The sequence below is a fragment of the Delphinapterus leucas genome, chromosome 19, assembly GCF_059928025.1.
Source record: "Delphinapterus leucas isolate spDelLeu-1000000601 "Yukka" chromosome 19, BTC_Dleu_Yukka2, whole genome shotgun sequence".
In the NCBI taxonomy this organism is placed as follows: domain Eukaryota; kingdom Metazoa; phylum Chordata; class Mammalia; order Artiodactyla; family Monodontidae; genus Delphinapterus; species Delphinapterus leucas.
Window position 1 is genome coordinate 33,524,967 of NC_143147.1, and position 15,931 is coordinate 33,540,897.

At 41.5% G+C, this 15,931-nt stretch overlaps 1 protein-coding gene across 1 annotated transcript in view; it reads right to left on the reverse strand.

Annotated features, from left to right (window-relative positions):
• Positions 1-1,522: 1,522 nt before the first annotated feature.
• The window catches only part of CA10 (carbonic anhydrase 10 (inactive)), a 107,803-nt gene continuing 93,394 nt past the window's right edge, over positions 1,523-15,931 (reverse strand). Inside the window, exons 2-3 of the mRNA XM_089901818.1 lie at positions 3,052-3,226; positions 1,523-1,545 (exon numbers count right to left, since the gene is read on the reverse strand). Coding sequence (XP_089757944.1) covers positions 1,523-1,545; positions 3,052-3,226 — 198 coding nt within the window. The remainder of the gene's footprint in view (positions 1,546-3,051; positions 3,227-15,931) is intronic.

Here is a 15,931-nt window from a genome sequence, read left to right on the forward strand (position 1 = left end):
AAAGTTATTTTTAATTTGGCCACTGAATGAACAGCCAAGTCTTCCCTTCCAGCAGCTAAGCCTATATGTTTTCTCAACAGGGTATTAATTACCTGGCTCTGGGAATGACCAGACAGGCTGTTCTGGAGGCTCTGGCTGCCCTGCTGGCCATAATGCAATTGCTTGTGGACACAGCAGGACTCAGAGGCTTCAGCAGGGAGTGCCCTCCTCCTCAATAAACTCAGACACGGTACTGGATAACTTGTTACACACATTTATTGATTTCTTGACAGTAACCAAACACAGTGAGTGACCATTATAAACAAGAAAAGAAAGGCATTCATTTGTACTTTGTGAGATCCAGCTGCACCTGGAGAAAAAAGACGCCCCTTTCCCAAGAATTTACAAGACAAAGTGCATTCCTTCAAGGGAGCATCACGGGGGTGGGGTGGGGTGGGCGGTGGCAGTTTTGAAGTGCAAGAAATCTGTCACCTACTATCTCAGGCTGAACCTCACCTCATATGAATGATCGAGCCATGGAGTGGAGTTAAAGTTATACTTGCTTAGCAAATGCATTCCCATTGCCACAAACTCAGTAAAAACTGGCTGCAAATGAGCAAAACATGTAGATGAAGGAACAAATGAAACCAAAGAATGCAGTTGCATGGAGCCAGGGCTTAGCCTGTAAGGAAGGAGAATAGACTATAGCCAGAAAAATGAAATTAACTTGTTAAACACATTTATTGAGCTCTTAACAATAACCAAACACAATGTATGACCTTTGGAAAATAAGAAACAGCAAATGGATCAATATGATCTTGGCAAATCCTACTACACATATATGACAAAGAGGGGTAATAATTCCATTTTTTAATAGTCTGTGGTGATATATATATATACAATGTGTATCTATTCAATGTCTGTCCTTTTTTCTTTTTAAATTGTTGAGTAAACAGAAGAATCACAATCTAGAAATGTGTCCTTGGCCAACTTTGTCTTGGCTCACCTGTCACCAGCACCCATAAAGGATCCTAGGACACTATTTGAGATTACTTGATGCAAAGAACAAAAGTCCACTTGATGCTGTCAGAGCTGTGTTTTCTCCTCTCTCTCTTTTGGAAGAATTTTGTAATATACAAGGCTGAAAGTTCTCATTCGGTAGATTTATTTGTTTCGGAAAACAGTGTCAAAATTGTAATCAGGTTAATTGGTTATTTTCTTCTAAGACCTCTTATGAATGAGCCTTTTGTTTCTAAAATTTAACTTCCCATCTTGGGGGCTGTATGAGTGTGTATGTGAGTAGATATATTTGCATGTGTGTGTATGTGTGTGTGAGTGCTTGTGTGTGTATTTGTGAGTGTGTGTAAGAGATATATTCCTCTGCCAAGGTTTTGCAGACAATTTTCATGAAGAAAGGGCCGATCCAAAGAGTGAATGAGGCTTGAGGGAGGAAAGAAAGAGAAGAAAGAAGGGGACAGTTTAGGTTACGTCAATTCACAGTTGTAGCATTTCACTGAGGTGGGATTCTTCTTGGCTTACTTTCCTATTTGAGGAGCCATTCATTTACTGGAAAGAGAGAGAAAAAAAACAAAACAAAACACACAAACAACATAAAACAAGGCATAATTGGATTAATTTACACACAGTTTGGGGGGCTTACTCCAAAGGGGAAGGGACAGTTTTCTAAATGTCTGCTTACTTGTATGTATCCCAACTACCCTCTCCACTTTCTTATGAACCTCTAGGCCTGAACTATCCAATAGGGTTGTCACTAGCTACATGTGGCTAATATAAATCTAAATTAATAAATAAAATTGAAAACGTAGTTGCGTTGTCACACTAGCCACACTTCAGACATTCAATAGCCACGTGTGGCTAGTAGCTACCCTATTGGACAATGCAGACACAGAACATTTCCATCCTTTCAGAAAGCCGTAGTGGATGGTGCTGCTTTAGACCAGGGGTGGGCAAATGACAGCCTGCAGGCCAAATCCAGCTGTGAACCGCTTTTGTAAATAAAGTTTTATTGGAACACAGCTACAACCATTTATTTACATATTGTCTATGGCTGCTTTCACCCTAAAACATCAGAGTGTGGCAGAGACCCTATGACTCACAAAGCCTGTATTTACCATCTGGCCCTTTGCAGAAAAAGTTGGCACTCTGGGTGTGTCCCTATTCCATCTACTTCATGATTGTCGTGAGGAGCACATGAGAGCCTGGATAGGGAAGCCCTTTTGAAACAATAATGTGCTGCCTAAATATGGGGACTATGGATGTTACCAGGCAACTTTAGAAGCAGCTACCACCTCTACCCTCCACTTTATCTCTCCAACTTCCTCCACATTTCTGTCTTTAATTTTCTCTCTCAGACACACCCAGAGCCCTGGGGTTAAATGATTTGGCTGGGTTTATATGGCTTGTTAGTGTCAGAACCATGGCAGCAACTTGGGTGTCCTAACTCCTGGTTGGGGGCATCTCCACGACACTGTCCTTCCTCCACCTTCCTTTCCATGTTGAGAGTTTATGACAATGATCAATAGGTACTTAGTGTGTAGAAGGGAAGAGCGAGGGCTGGGTGTGGACCAGAGGGTTATGGGAGGTGAGAGGCATCTTGAATGTCCCCTCTAGTAGGAATTATAGTCACTTCTAGGGACATAGCACTAGAAAGAGATGCATTCATACACACACCTCATTGGGTCCCAATGGCCTGGCATCCAGAATTATTTGCTCACCTTCTAGGGGAAAAGGGGATCTATTGTGTATATAACTAAAAGCACTAATGCTTCTAGCTGTCCTGTTTTAACACGTAACTTTGGGAACATCAGCCTCTCTGGGCTCTTCTGTAAAAAGGCAATGAAAATGCTGTCTTGCCTGAGCCAGACAAGATTTAAAGATTTGATCTCTGTCTCTGTTTATGAAATACAGAGTTTTTCAATAGAAAAGCACCATGTAAATGTCACTTATAATCATGACTCCTCCAATGGGAGATAGTGCCTGGCCTTTCAGTAGGTGTGAGCAGGAAGACTGGGCTTGACCTGTCTCCACTGCCCTCTGAGCCACTGAACCCACCTCTATACTGAAGCTTCTGGGCCCGGTTGTTTGGACAGTCCTTCCCCTGTAAACTGAAGTTGATGTTGGTGCGGATGCAACGGTTGTTGAGTGGCTGGACGGGCCTGAAGTTGTCACTCATGCTCAGAAAGATCTGAGATGGTTGATTCTGGCTGAGCAGGCGTAAGGAATGCATCTGAGGAGAGAGGAAACAGCTGTGAGATCCACCCATACCAGGAAAGAAGTAAGACCATGTAGACTGTGGCCAACCCGGGCAGTGCCAGCTGTGTGGGAAAGGGCACCTGAGGCTTCCACAGACCCTGATTCATGGGTTCAGTGGGAACAACCCACTGATGCCTCCATGCTTGGAGGGAGCCTTGCTTCAAGCTCCCTGGCTCCTGTGTGCCTCTGAACAAGTCAGTGATTCTCTTCTGTCCTATGACACACTGTCTGTCAAAGGAGGAAACCCAGCTGGGTGTTCTCCAGGGTCTCTTCTTTCTATCACACCTTGGGGTCCAGTAATTCAGGGAATTGTTCTCCCACACAGGTATTATTCAAACTACAGTGATTGGTCCAGGAGTCAGAGCTAAACTAAGCTGGATTAATTCAGTTCCTTTTCTGTGAATATCAGGATCTGGAGCTGGACTAAAATGTTTGCAGCCATGTTCCACCCAGGACTGTGAAGCTAAAGAATACTCTCTAGCAGTAGAGGAGAACGAAGCTACGGTGCAGGAGGGAGCAGGAGAGAACAGAGAGAAAGGGCTTCTGGGGTTCTGATTCCAGTGACTTCCTGACATCAATTTCTGATCTTAAATTCCATAAGATGACCCAGTATCTCATGGATAAATCCTTTTTCTAAGCTGAAGTTAGATGGAGGGGGTTGCTAGTCACTAAGAGTCCCAGTAAATACAGATAGCATCAGATACTTCAAATTGTTCAAATTGCTGTTGGGTTGTAAATACATATCCTGTAAAGGAGATTGGATTTGCTTCCTTTGCTTATCTTTCCTCTGAGTTTTTATAGACCCTTGCAATCATAGAATAGACTCATGTAATTTACCCCCTTCATTACAAAGAAGACAATTCACTTCAAAGAAGTGGGGCAACAGGCTTAGGCGCTCATAAGGAGCCATTAGTAAAGCTGGCCTCAGAGGCCAGATCTCCTAGTTCCCATTCAGTTCTGAGAAATGCTAGCCAGCCCAACTAGGAATACTGTGAGATGCTCTAAAAAATCCCACATTCAAATATGTTTATGAAATGTTACATATCATATTGCCTCTTCTTGGAGACTGACATGTATATCATTCTAAAGACCCTGAGAAACCTCCCAGCAATGAAATCGAATTAGCTCTTTTTATTTCTTTTTTCTCTTTTATTTCTACTTTTTAAAAAAAAATTTTTTAACATCTTTATTGGAGTATAATTGCTTTACAATGTTATGTTAGTTTCTGCTGTATAGTGAATCAGCTATACATATACATATATCCCCATATCTCCTCCCTCTTGCGTCTCCCTCCTACCCTCCCTATCCCACTCCTCTAGGTGGTCTCAAAGCACAAAGCTGATCTCCCTGTGCTATATGGCTGCTTCCCACTAGCTATCTATTTTACATTTGGTAGTGTCTATATGTCAATGCTTCGTCCCAGCTTACCCTTCCCCCTCCCCGTGTCCTCAAGTCCATTCTCTATGTCTGAGTCTTTATTCCTGTCTTGCCCCTAGGTTCATCAGAACCGTTTTTTTAACATTTAGATTCCATATATATGTGTTAGCATATAGTATTTTTTTTTCTCTTTCTGACTTACTTCCCTCTGTATGACAGTCTCTAGGTCCATCCACCTCATTACAAATAACTCAATTTCATTTCTTTTTATGGCTGAGTAATATTCCATTGTATATATGTGCCACATCTTCTTTATCCATTCATCTGTTGATGGACACTTAGGTTGCTTCCATATCCTGGCTATTGTAAATAGTGCTGCAGTGAATATTGTGGTACATGACTCTTTTTGAATTATGGCTTTCTCAGGGTACATGCCCAGTAGTGGGATTACTGGGTCATATGGTAGTTCTATTTTTAGTTTTTTAAGGAAGCTCCATAGTGTTCTCCATAGTGACTGTATCAATTTACATCCCCACTAACAGTGCAAGAGGGTTCCCTGATAAAGCTTTTTCAAACATATTTGACCAAACTACCCATTTTGCTCTGCCTTTTGAACACTAGAGCTGTAGAGCACACTTTGGGAACTAACCCTGCTGTCTTTTCTCACTCAAACAGGTAGGGTGCATCTATAATTAGTTCATGCTAAGCCTTTCCAGATGCTGATTCTTTTTATTTATTTATTTTTAAATATTTATTTATTTATTTTTGACTGTGTTGGGTCTTCGTTTCTGTGCGAGGGCTTTCTCTAGTTGCGGCAAGTGGGGACCACTCTTCATCGCGGTGCATAGGCCTCTCACTATCATGGCCTCTCTTTTATGGAGCACAGGCTCCAGACGCGCAGGCTCAGTAGTTGTGGCTCACGGGCCTTGTTGCTCCGCGGCATGTGGGATCTTCCCAGACCAGGGCTCGAACCCATGTCCCCTGCACTGGCAGGCAGATTTTCAACCACTGCGCCACCAGGGAAGCCCCAGATGCTGATTCTTTAAACATAAGTTTGATGAGCTGAATTGTGTACCCCTAGATTAAAAAGTTAAAGTCCTAACCCTCAGTACCTCAGAATGTGACCTAATTAGGAAATAGGGTAATTGCAGATATAATTAGCTAAGATGAGCTTACTGGGTTGGACCCTAATCTAATATGACTGATTGGGGTAGGTCGTAACCCCATTTGACTGATGTCCTTATTGTGGGGTGGGGGTGGGGGTTGGACAAAGAGACACAGACATTAAGAGAATGCCATATAAAGATGAAGGCAGACTGAGGTGATGCTCCTACAAGCCAAGGAACACCAAAGTTTTGCCAGAAAACCACCAGAAACCAGGGAAGAGGCATGGAACATATTCTTCCTCACTTCCTCAGAAGGAAACACCTCTGCAGACACCTTGATCTTGGACTTAGAACCTCCAGAACTGTGAGGCAATATGTTTCTGTTGTTTAAGTCACCAAATTTGTGGTACTTTGTTAAAGCAGTCCTAGCAAACTAATACAATAGGCACTCCACAAACCCAGCCAGTCTTCACATCATCTTCCCCATTAGCTAAAAGACCACAGAGAAGCTCACCTGCATCCTGGTTATATAGACAGGTTTGTTCATTATTATCCAGCTTGCCGTCTCATAGCAGGGTGGGATAGTCATTGACCCATCATAAGTAATGAAACTAGAGGTCTCTGGATATAGTTCCTCTATATTAAGTCCCTGTAGTAAATATGCATCATCTAGAGAAATAAAAAAGACTTAAGAATTAGATTTCTTGAGAAAGTGCTGGTGTTGCTGATAATTTTTTCTTTTCAGATTCCAGAAGACTATAACTCTCAGGATGGGCTACAGTAACAAACAGTTCCCCAAATCACAATCACTTTAAACAAAAAAATTTCTATTTCTTGCTCGGATACAAGTCCATTCTAGGTTGGCTGAGAGCTTCCTGCATGTCATTGTTGTCCATACTCTGGGACCCAGACTATCAGAGCAGCTGCTGTCTAGATCCTTGTGATTCACAATGATAGGAGGAAAAGTAAGCATGGTGGAACATATGTTGGCCCTTAAAACACTGGCACATGTTGGCACATGTCACTTCTGCTCACATTTTGTTAGCCAAAGAAATCATATGGCCAAGGCTGATGTTAGAGATTTAAGGAAGCACATTCCTCCCATAGGATGAGACAATGAATATTGGTGAACAGTAATGTGGTCTACCACAAGGAGAATAGGAAGAGCCAAGTCCTTGGTTATGGTCCCTGATACCTGGGCCCATAATATTATAGCCATAATGAAATACACAGTTAAAGGCTTTTAGGACCCGTTAAAACATTGCCTGGTCACCATCCTTATTTATTAGCATTGCTTAATTAAGAGAACATTAAGAAAATATTTTTAGAAAAGTAAGTCAGACCAAATCCTACCATGAGATTTAACTGTTAAATTCAACAACTGATTTCATTTTTGTGGCTCTCCTCTCCATAAGGCCCATACAGATAACTCTTTGTCCTATACCTATTCAAGGTATTCACACTCATATATCTTTTATTATTAAATATACTTTTTCAATTATAAAAGTAACATAAATACATATAAGACTATATGGAAAAAAGAAAGAGGAAAATAATAACTCTGATCACATAAAACAATTGCCATTAACATGTTGGTATATTTCGTTCTGATTTTTCAATTCAATGCATTGGTTGTATTTTTTTTTTTCATTGGTTGTATTTTTATAAAATTATAATGTACTGGAGTTTTCAAATGTCAATAAATTTCAATGAACTTCTCTCCTTCTCTTCTCATGATCCTTCCTCCCTTCTTTCTGCAGACTCTTTCTCTCTTCTCTTGGCTTCTAAAACACCATACTTGGGACTCCTATTTTTCTGGCCATTCCTTCCAGGATTCTGTTGCTGGATTCTTATTTTCTACCTGCTTTTCTCAATGTTGGCTTTTCCCAAGGATCAATCCAAGGCTCTTTCTTCCCTCAGTCCATATTCTCATCATAGCCCATCTACATTCATGGTTTCCACTGCTCTCTGTACCCCAGTGATCTCTAATCTATGTCTTCAGGAGTCTTGCACCCACTGGTTTGCCATGAGTGTCCACCACTGTGGCCGGCCCAAGGAGCCTGAAGAACACATGGCAGGGACCCAAAGCCTGGCTGGCAGAGGGATAAGACCTGCTCCTCCAGTCCTCCTAGGTTCACATACATTTTCTCATCCATGTGTTCAACTCCCAGTGGGAAAGGACTGACTCTTTGGTGGTTGATATAATGTCTCAAATTCAGTATTGTGTATGTATAATGGTAAAAAAGGACTTTCACATACAGCTGGAACCTCATACTGTCCTAGTAAGATTGGTCAGGCATATAATAACATCTTCATTGACAAGAAACTGAAGATCAGAGAGGCAGAGTGACCTGCCCAAGGTCAGAGTGCTAGATGGTAACTGCAGAGTGGAAAGTGGAATCCAGCTCACCTGACTTCCAGGCCAAAGTCATTCATTCATTCAAAAAATGTTCACTAGGTACCTCTTAGTGCTGGACACCGGGTTAGTCTCTGCGGGTAGAGCAGTGAACAAGAATAGATGCCTGCCCTCATTCTAGCTAAAGAGACAGATAACAAATTGCAAAAATATATATAATATGTTGACCTTAATATCAGGGTGGTGATGATAAATGCATCTTGGCCCAGGCTGTACCTACTTATCCTGAGCATTAATGCTGCTAATCCATTTTCCTGGGCAAAAATCCCTTACCTTCCCCATCTCTTCCTCCAGAAATTTCTCACTCAAGTTTCTCTGATAAGAAAGAACCATCTTTGCCAAGGAAATTTGGATTTCAGAGCTCCTTTGCTTGCCAACTGAGTTAAGGACAAGTCAACTGATCCAGTGGTTTGGAACAATGCAAATAAAACCAGTTAGCCTGCTTCATCCTAAACTGCCTCTGCTGGCCTCTGCCTACCCTTATAGGGTAAATGAACTTCTCCGGGGCTCTGTCCACAAAATGCCCATGAGAGAGATTGGTCAAGCTGGATTAGGACACCAACAGTAGGAGAATGGGCTTTCTTTCTCTTTCCATTTAAATGTTTCTACCTTTCTATCAAAGCACCAGGGAATCAAGACAAACCCAAGAGAGACATAGTGATTGGAATATAGCTGGGCTGGATCTGTACTCTGACTTGTGCAGTCAGATGGTTCCATGACAGAACTGTGGTGCCCAGAGTACACAATGATGTGATGGTCCTTGGAAGTTAGATCAGGTGTCAACACAACAAGCTTATGTTGAGTAGCCACCGTTTGGCTCTAACTATTTCTTAAGCCCCTAGTATGTGTCAGGCACTAAGCTAAGTATAGGCAAGCAGGATGTAATGTAAGTGAATACAGCAAGAAACCACAGAGATAGTGATATATATCTGCACTGGGTACATTGAGAGGCTGTCAGTTATGCCTGGGGGCGGGTGGGACTGCAGAGGATTAATTGAGGAGCTGACCTGAACTGTATCTTGAACAGCAGGAGGGAATCAGTGTGTGGCTGGTAAGGGTGGCTGTCAAGGGCACTGTAGATGGTCACAGTAAAGAAAGCTAAAGACACAGAGCAGCGCATACTCAGGACAGCTAGTACATGGGTAAGATGCAGGGGAAGGAGTGTTGTGAGGAATAAGGCGGGGGGGGGGGTTGGTCAGTACAGGCCACACCCAGAAGGTCCTTCTCTGTGCTGTTGGGAATTAGGGCTTCATCCTGTAGGCAATGTGGAGCCACGGAAATGTTTTAAGCTGAGGAGTAGCATGATCAAATTTGCACTTAATGATCTTTCCTCTGATGGTGGCTTGGCCTGAAGATTAACATATTGAATGAGAAAAGGAAGCATTTGGCACATGTTTATTAAAGGTCAATGTGATTTGTTTAACCAAGCTTGCACTTGGAGCATATTGGGTACTCTAGCATGCTGCTATTATTGTATTTTTTTTAAAACATCTTTATTGGAGTATAATTGCTTTACAATGGTGTGTTAATTTCTGCTTTATGACAAAGTGAATCAGTTATACATATACATATGTCCCCATATCTCTTCCCTCTTGCATCTCCCTCCCTCCACCTTCCCTATCCCACCCCTCTAGGTGGTCACAAAGCACCAAGCTGATCTCCCTGTGCTATGCGACTGCTTCCCATTTGCTATCTATTTTACGTCTGGTAGTGTATATATGTCCATGCCACTCTCTCACTTTGTCCCAGCTTACCCTTCCCCCTCCCCATATCTTCAAGTCCATTCTCTAGTAGGTCTGTGTCTGCTATTATTGTATTTTATTTTATTAGGGGTGGTGGGGAGGAGAGATGGAAGGAGACCGTAGAATAAGGGGCATTCCAGGCATGACTAGAGTAAAGAAAAACAACATTTATGTTTTTCTGAAACTATAATTAGCCTCTGTGTTTCATCTGTATTTGAGGACAGGGTTGGTGTGTGTGTGTGTGTGTGTGTGTGTGTGTGTGTGTGTGTGTGTTGGGGTCAGGGGGAAGGCCAGGAACAACAGGTTACATTCATGGATTTAACCCACATAGCAGGGGAAAAACCTGCTTCCAAAACACTCTTGTGCTGATATCCCAGGCTCTGCTGCTGTGGTCCTGCCAGGAAATTCCTCTTCACCCATGTCACCTGTGAGATGTGCAATGGTTGCCACAGAACATGGCAGCTTCTACCCTCCCACAGTCCTCATTCACCACTTTGTTCTTCCCATGAATCTGCTAATATGCATACTTCATCTTTGCCCTTTTAATTTCCTCACACTACAGAACTTGGAAAAACCCCTGTGTGAAGAATGTGAACTTTGGTCTCAGACTGGAGTTTCAGTGCTGGCTTTGCTGTTCACCATTTGCATGACCTTGGGCATGCAGGTAACCATCTGAGCCTCAGTTTCTCAGTATGCAGATGGTTGGAGTGGAGAGTGGACTGAATGGTTGTGTCTCCCTCAAATTCATAGATTGAAATCCTAATCCCCAATGTGATGATATTATGAGGCAGAGCCTTTGAGAGGTGATTAGGTCATGAGGGTGGAACCCTCATGAATGGGATTAGTGTCCTTTTAAAAACAACCCCAGAGGGCTCTCTCACTCTCTTTCTGCTATGCGAAAATCCAACAAGAATTCTGCAACACAGAAGAGGGATTTCACCAGAACCCAGTCATGCTGGCACCGTCATCTCATATTTTCATCCTTACTTAACTATAAGAAGTAAATTCTGTTGTTTATAAGCCACCCAGTCTATGCTGCTTTATTATAGCAGGCTGACCTGCCTAAGACAGAGTACTTGCCTCACAGAGTTGTTTGAGGAACAAATGAGATCACACTTTTCAAGTACTTGGCACAGGGCCTGCCTGGCCCATGGCAAGTACTCACCAATACTAATATCCTTGCCCAGCTTCCCTGAGATAACCATTGCTTGGCCTCCCCGAGCCTTCCTGGCTCTCCTGCACTGGGTTAGTGCCTTCCTTTTACACCATATTTACTGAATTAGCTTGCCAATAATTAACTAACCTATTTGAATGTCCCAGTAAACTGTGAGATCCTTTGGGAGAAGGGCTTCCATCTTTTATCTCCGATTCCCTAAGCCCTACCATGGGGTCCACTACATGGTGGGTGCTCATTAAACATTGGCTGCATGCATGAATGAAATGGTTTCTGCCCAGCAGCTTCACCTGCTGGTGGTTCTGGACAGACAATAAAGGAGGAAGAGGCAACATCATCTGTCAGATTATGGGAGAAAATCTCTGAGGCTTCAGTCTATACCATTAGCTTAAATACATGCTGCTCACCACTACTCCCAAATATGTCATACCCCAGATCTCAGAATGAGATGGAGACTGTTGCCTGTCTCCATGTGGTGTTACTGTTTCTGCACCAAACACACCTTTGCGTTTACATTGCTGAAACTGTAATGTGTGCATTTAACATATAACACTTGTCCTCATGACTCACCATTCTGCCTCAAAGGCTGACATTAAATCACTGTTTTATCTTTTAGGGATTGGAATTTGAGAACTACTGACTACCTTTTTATATCTTCTTTTCTCCCCACAATGACTTGCTTGATGTATTTGGCAGGAAAGAGGCAGTGGGACCCAAGAAAGTTTTCAGCCCTAGTGTCAAGGAACACTGGGGTGTCTTCCATGGCTTACCAGGTCAGGAAGTAATTATTACCCACAGACTACCTTGTCCATGCAGCAGCCAGCAGAAAACCAACAGTTTGTGCGTGTCAGTGTTATCCTCTGGTCATGGTAGACAGAAAGGAGCCCAAGAACTAATGTCCTGAAAGGTGGATTCTGCTCTCCAAATTCTCAAGGCTCTATTCATTAGTAAGGATGCCAAAGATCTAGAGGTCAGAGCTGTTTATAAACAGAGAGATAAAAATTTGGGGTGAAGCTCAGAGGCCAATAGGCTTATCATGCATGCCTCTGCTTGTTTTAAGGATATTTACTGAAAGGAAGTGATGGCATGAAATAAATTTTCATGAGTAGTTTTATAGAGAGGTTTCCTATCATCTATCTATCTATATCTATTTATCTATCTATCTATCTATCTATCTATCTATCATCTATTTATCTTCTATCTATCATCATCATCATCATATAGAGGGCAAAGCCCTGGACTTCAAGTAGGAGTCTTAATTCAAGTCTAAGTTCCAACTGTGGCTTTGCCAGTAACTTACTCTTTCTTCATGGATAAGTCATGTAACCTCTTACTTGTGGGCACAAGAACATTCTGGATAATTGCTAAAGTCATCTTTAAGTTAAAAAATAATCTATAGACCCCCAAATATCCTTCAATATAAACAAGCTTACATAGATAAATTTTTCTTCTGTAGGTCAAATTTTTGATATGACAGTGTTGTAACTTTTTCAATATGTTGGATATACCTCTACATCACAGGAAGACCCCTTGGATAACCAGTAGGTAGAGAATATTTATACACAGTTGATAGCCCCATTTTATCCTTTCAAATGATTGGAGAAGTTAACAGCTGTGCTTTTGATTTTATGACATGCTCTTGCTGAATCTATGCCTTATCTTATACTGAGTTCTTAATTTTGGACACAACTCCTAAAGCTGACTCTTTCTTTCCTTCCTTTCTTTCTTCCTTCCTTCCCTCCTCCCTCCCTCCCTCCCTCCCTCCCTCCTTCTCTCTCTCTCTTTCTTTCTTTGAAACACACCATGATGAAATGCCTAGTATCACATAGCGGGGAAACCTTTCCCTTAGTCTGAACTTTGATGGCAGCCTCTGGTAAATGCATTGTGTTAACTTATGTGACATTGATGAGATTTAACATCACCCGGCTTCCTGATTATGAAGTTCCCATTCAAAGAGAATGGTGTCAGTGAGAAAAAGGCACAGCAGTTCCAGAAATCAATACTGGACTAACTTCTGATTAATATGGAACTCTTTGGCAATTTTCTCATATGGAATGACATTTCCTCTTGTAATCTGAGGCAAATTCAACTGAAATGAAAAAAGGCAATTGCTAAAGAATAAAGTAATATGATTTTTCATTTTATACAAATGAAAAATGAAAAAGAGGGCCTCCGAGAACTGGATTCAATGGAGGTAAGATGTTCCTTTTCCTTGCTGACTATAGTTACTACTTGGATTGCAACGTGGGGAGTGGAATGCTGCATTTTGCATTCTGTGAAAACATTTCCAAATCCATTCATTTGAAATGAAAGCACAAGTTCAATTAAGCATAGAGAAAGTCACCAGGAGTAACATGCTTAAGCTCCCTGCTGATATTTCATCACATTTAACACTGTGTTCCTCTGAGGAGTGAGTGCACAGAACACTTCCCAAGGAACTGAGAAGTATAAGGCAGTTACAGGTTGGTCTATCCTTGCCTACACATTCATGTTTTAGTCAGGGTTGGGGTAGGGGGGGCTAAAGCAAAGTTATAAACAGGCAAGTTTGAAAAAAGATTTTTAAAGGGCTCAAAACACCATGTTTAAAAGCTTTCCTCAAAACAACTTGAGTTGTGTGCCTTTATTTCCTTGCTGGAAATATGTATTAAGACAATAATCAGACCCTTTCAAATTTGGAATCTATAATCTTTTGGATTCTTATTGGACTGAAGTTCACCATTGTATTTACTGTCTATGAAATGAATGGAGTATATGAAACTGAAAGAGAATGAAGCTACTAAAATACTCCACTGTCCTAAGACCCTGGAAGAAAGCATTCATTTATGTGTACTGTTCCCTCTTACCCATTTAAGAAGGTTCTTTGCTCCACTTGAAAATATAAATATTCTTTAAAAAAAAATAATGCTGGCCCCATGAAATCAGGTGGATAATCAAATGATAAGAATGTCACCTTTTATGTAATTGGGGCTCTGTGCCTACTTATTAATTAACACAAGGAAAATGGAGGGATATTGGCATTGTTCCAATACATTACACTAAACAATTAAAATACTTCAAGTAAATTACGAATATCTCCTCCAGAAAATCCATTTTTCAATGCCATGATTTCAGTCTCGACCCTTAATCTGTTGAAGACGAATTTAACTTTAATAAAATGGATTTTCTTTAGAAGACTTTCTAAATTCAGCCTGAAATTAATTCAGGCTGGTCTTTTCCATCGTCAGTCTGGGTTAGTGAGAGTGTTTTATAAGATTTGCTCAGACATATGAAATCCAAGCTTTCAAAGAGAGTGGAAGCTCACTAGGCTATTGCCATCCAATGTACGGGTCCCATGCAGGAGCTGGGTTTCATTAGAGTAAACAAGCTCTGTTGTTTGTGTGCCCTGTATTACATTCACCTTGACAATAACTTTTATTTAGTTTTATAGTGACCTGCCTCCCACTCTCCAGGAAGCTGGATTTGACCACAACATACCTAGGATAATTTAGAAACACATGTTATTAAGCACCTGGTTTATACCAGTCAACGTCCAGGCAACTGACTCATTGCCTTGTTTAATCCTCATCCCAACACTCTCAATGTCAGTATTAGTATCCTCATTTTATTGATGAGGAAATTATCTCAGAGAGGTTAAGAAACTTGCCAGAATCCACACAGAAAAGAGTGGTAGAGCCAGGAGCCCAGGTCTGCTTAGTTCTATATCTCTTCACTAGAACACATTGCATCCCATAATTATAGTGGCTTTTACCAGAATGTTGGCTTCCAAAATTCCCAGTCCTTTTGGCAAGATTCTCCTTCTTTCCTTCTTTTATGGATTACCTGGCATTGATTTTTCTCAACTGGCTCAATAGAATGATTTTGCACAATTCATTTTTTTCTCCCTAGTCATCTAATATATGTTCAAATCAAGCAAATGGATTGTGTGCCTACTGGCTGCCATTTTGTAGCGATTTCACCCCATGCTTCCATGCTTACCCCTGCCTCTTTGTACCTCCTGAGCCAGTTGATGAGACAGACATACCAGAGCCTCTTCCAGGGTAGGATTTAAAAGATATCTTTAGAAATTATTTACAATCTTAAGTCATGGGGATCTTTCAAAAGTGAGGATATGTCCGCCTCTCTTCTCTATTTATTCTCTCCCATGATCTCACCCAGGTTTAAATGCCATCTGAATCCCAATGACTTCCACATTTATATCTGTAATTCTGTATCCTGAAATCCAGACTCATATATCCACCTGCCTATACTCCACACCTCTTCTTTGATGCCCATCTTGAGTTTAACATATTTGAAATTCTGATTCCCTTCCTACCCATGAATATGCTTCATCCATAACCTTCCCCATCTCAGATGATGGAAAAGTCTTCCTTCCATTTACTCAGGCTAAAAACCTTAGTTATACTTGACTCCTCTCTCTCATATCACACACCCAATCTGTCAGTAAATCTCTTGGCTCTTCCTTCAAAATATACCCAATCATTTCTCATCACCTCCCCTAAGTTGGCCTGATCACGATCAACATTGCTGCAATCATCTCCCAACTTTTGTTCATGCCCCTATAGTCTATCCAAGCAAACAGAGAGATCCTTTTGTCAGGAGATCATGTCACTCTCTGCTCAGAGTCTTAGATTGACTTTTCATTACAAATGGCCTCCAAGGGAAAGACTGATGGAGAAGATTGACCCATCTAGTACCAACCTCTATGCCTTCTCTGGTTTCTGTATGTGCCTAATAATGGCAGTGCCACTGTGTTCCCTTGAATGACAGTGGTTTCCACTGGTAGTCCCATGCCAAGGGACAGACAGGAGCTGCAGGGGGCTTAGGATGGTATGAGCCTGAACTTTTAAAGTACCCACAAGTTCTG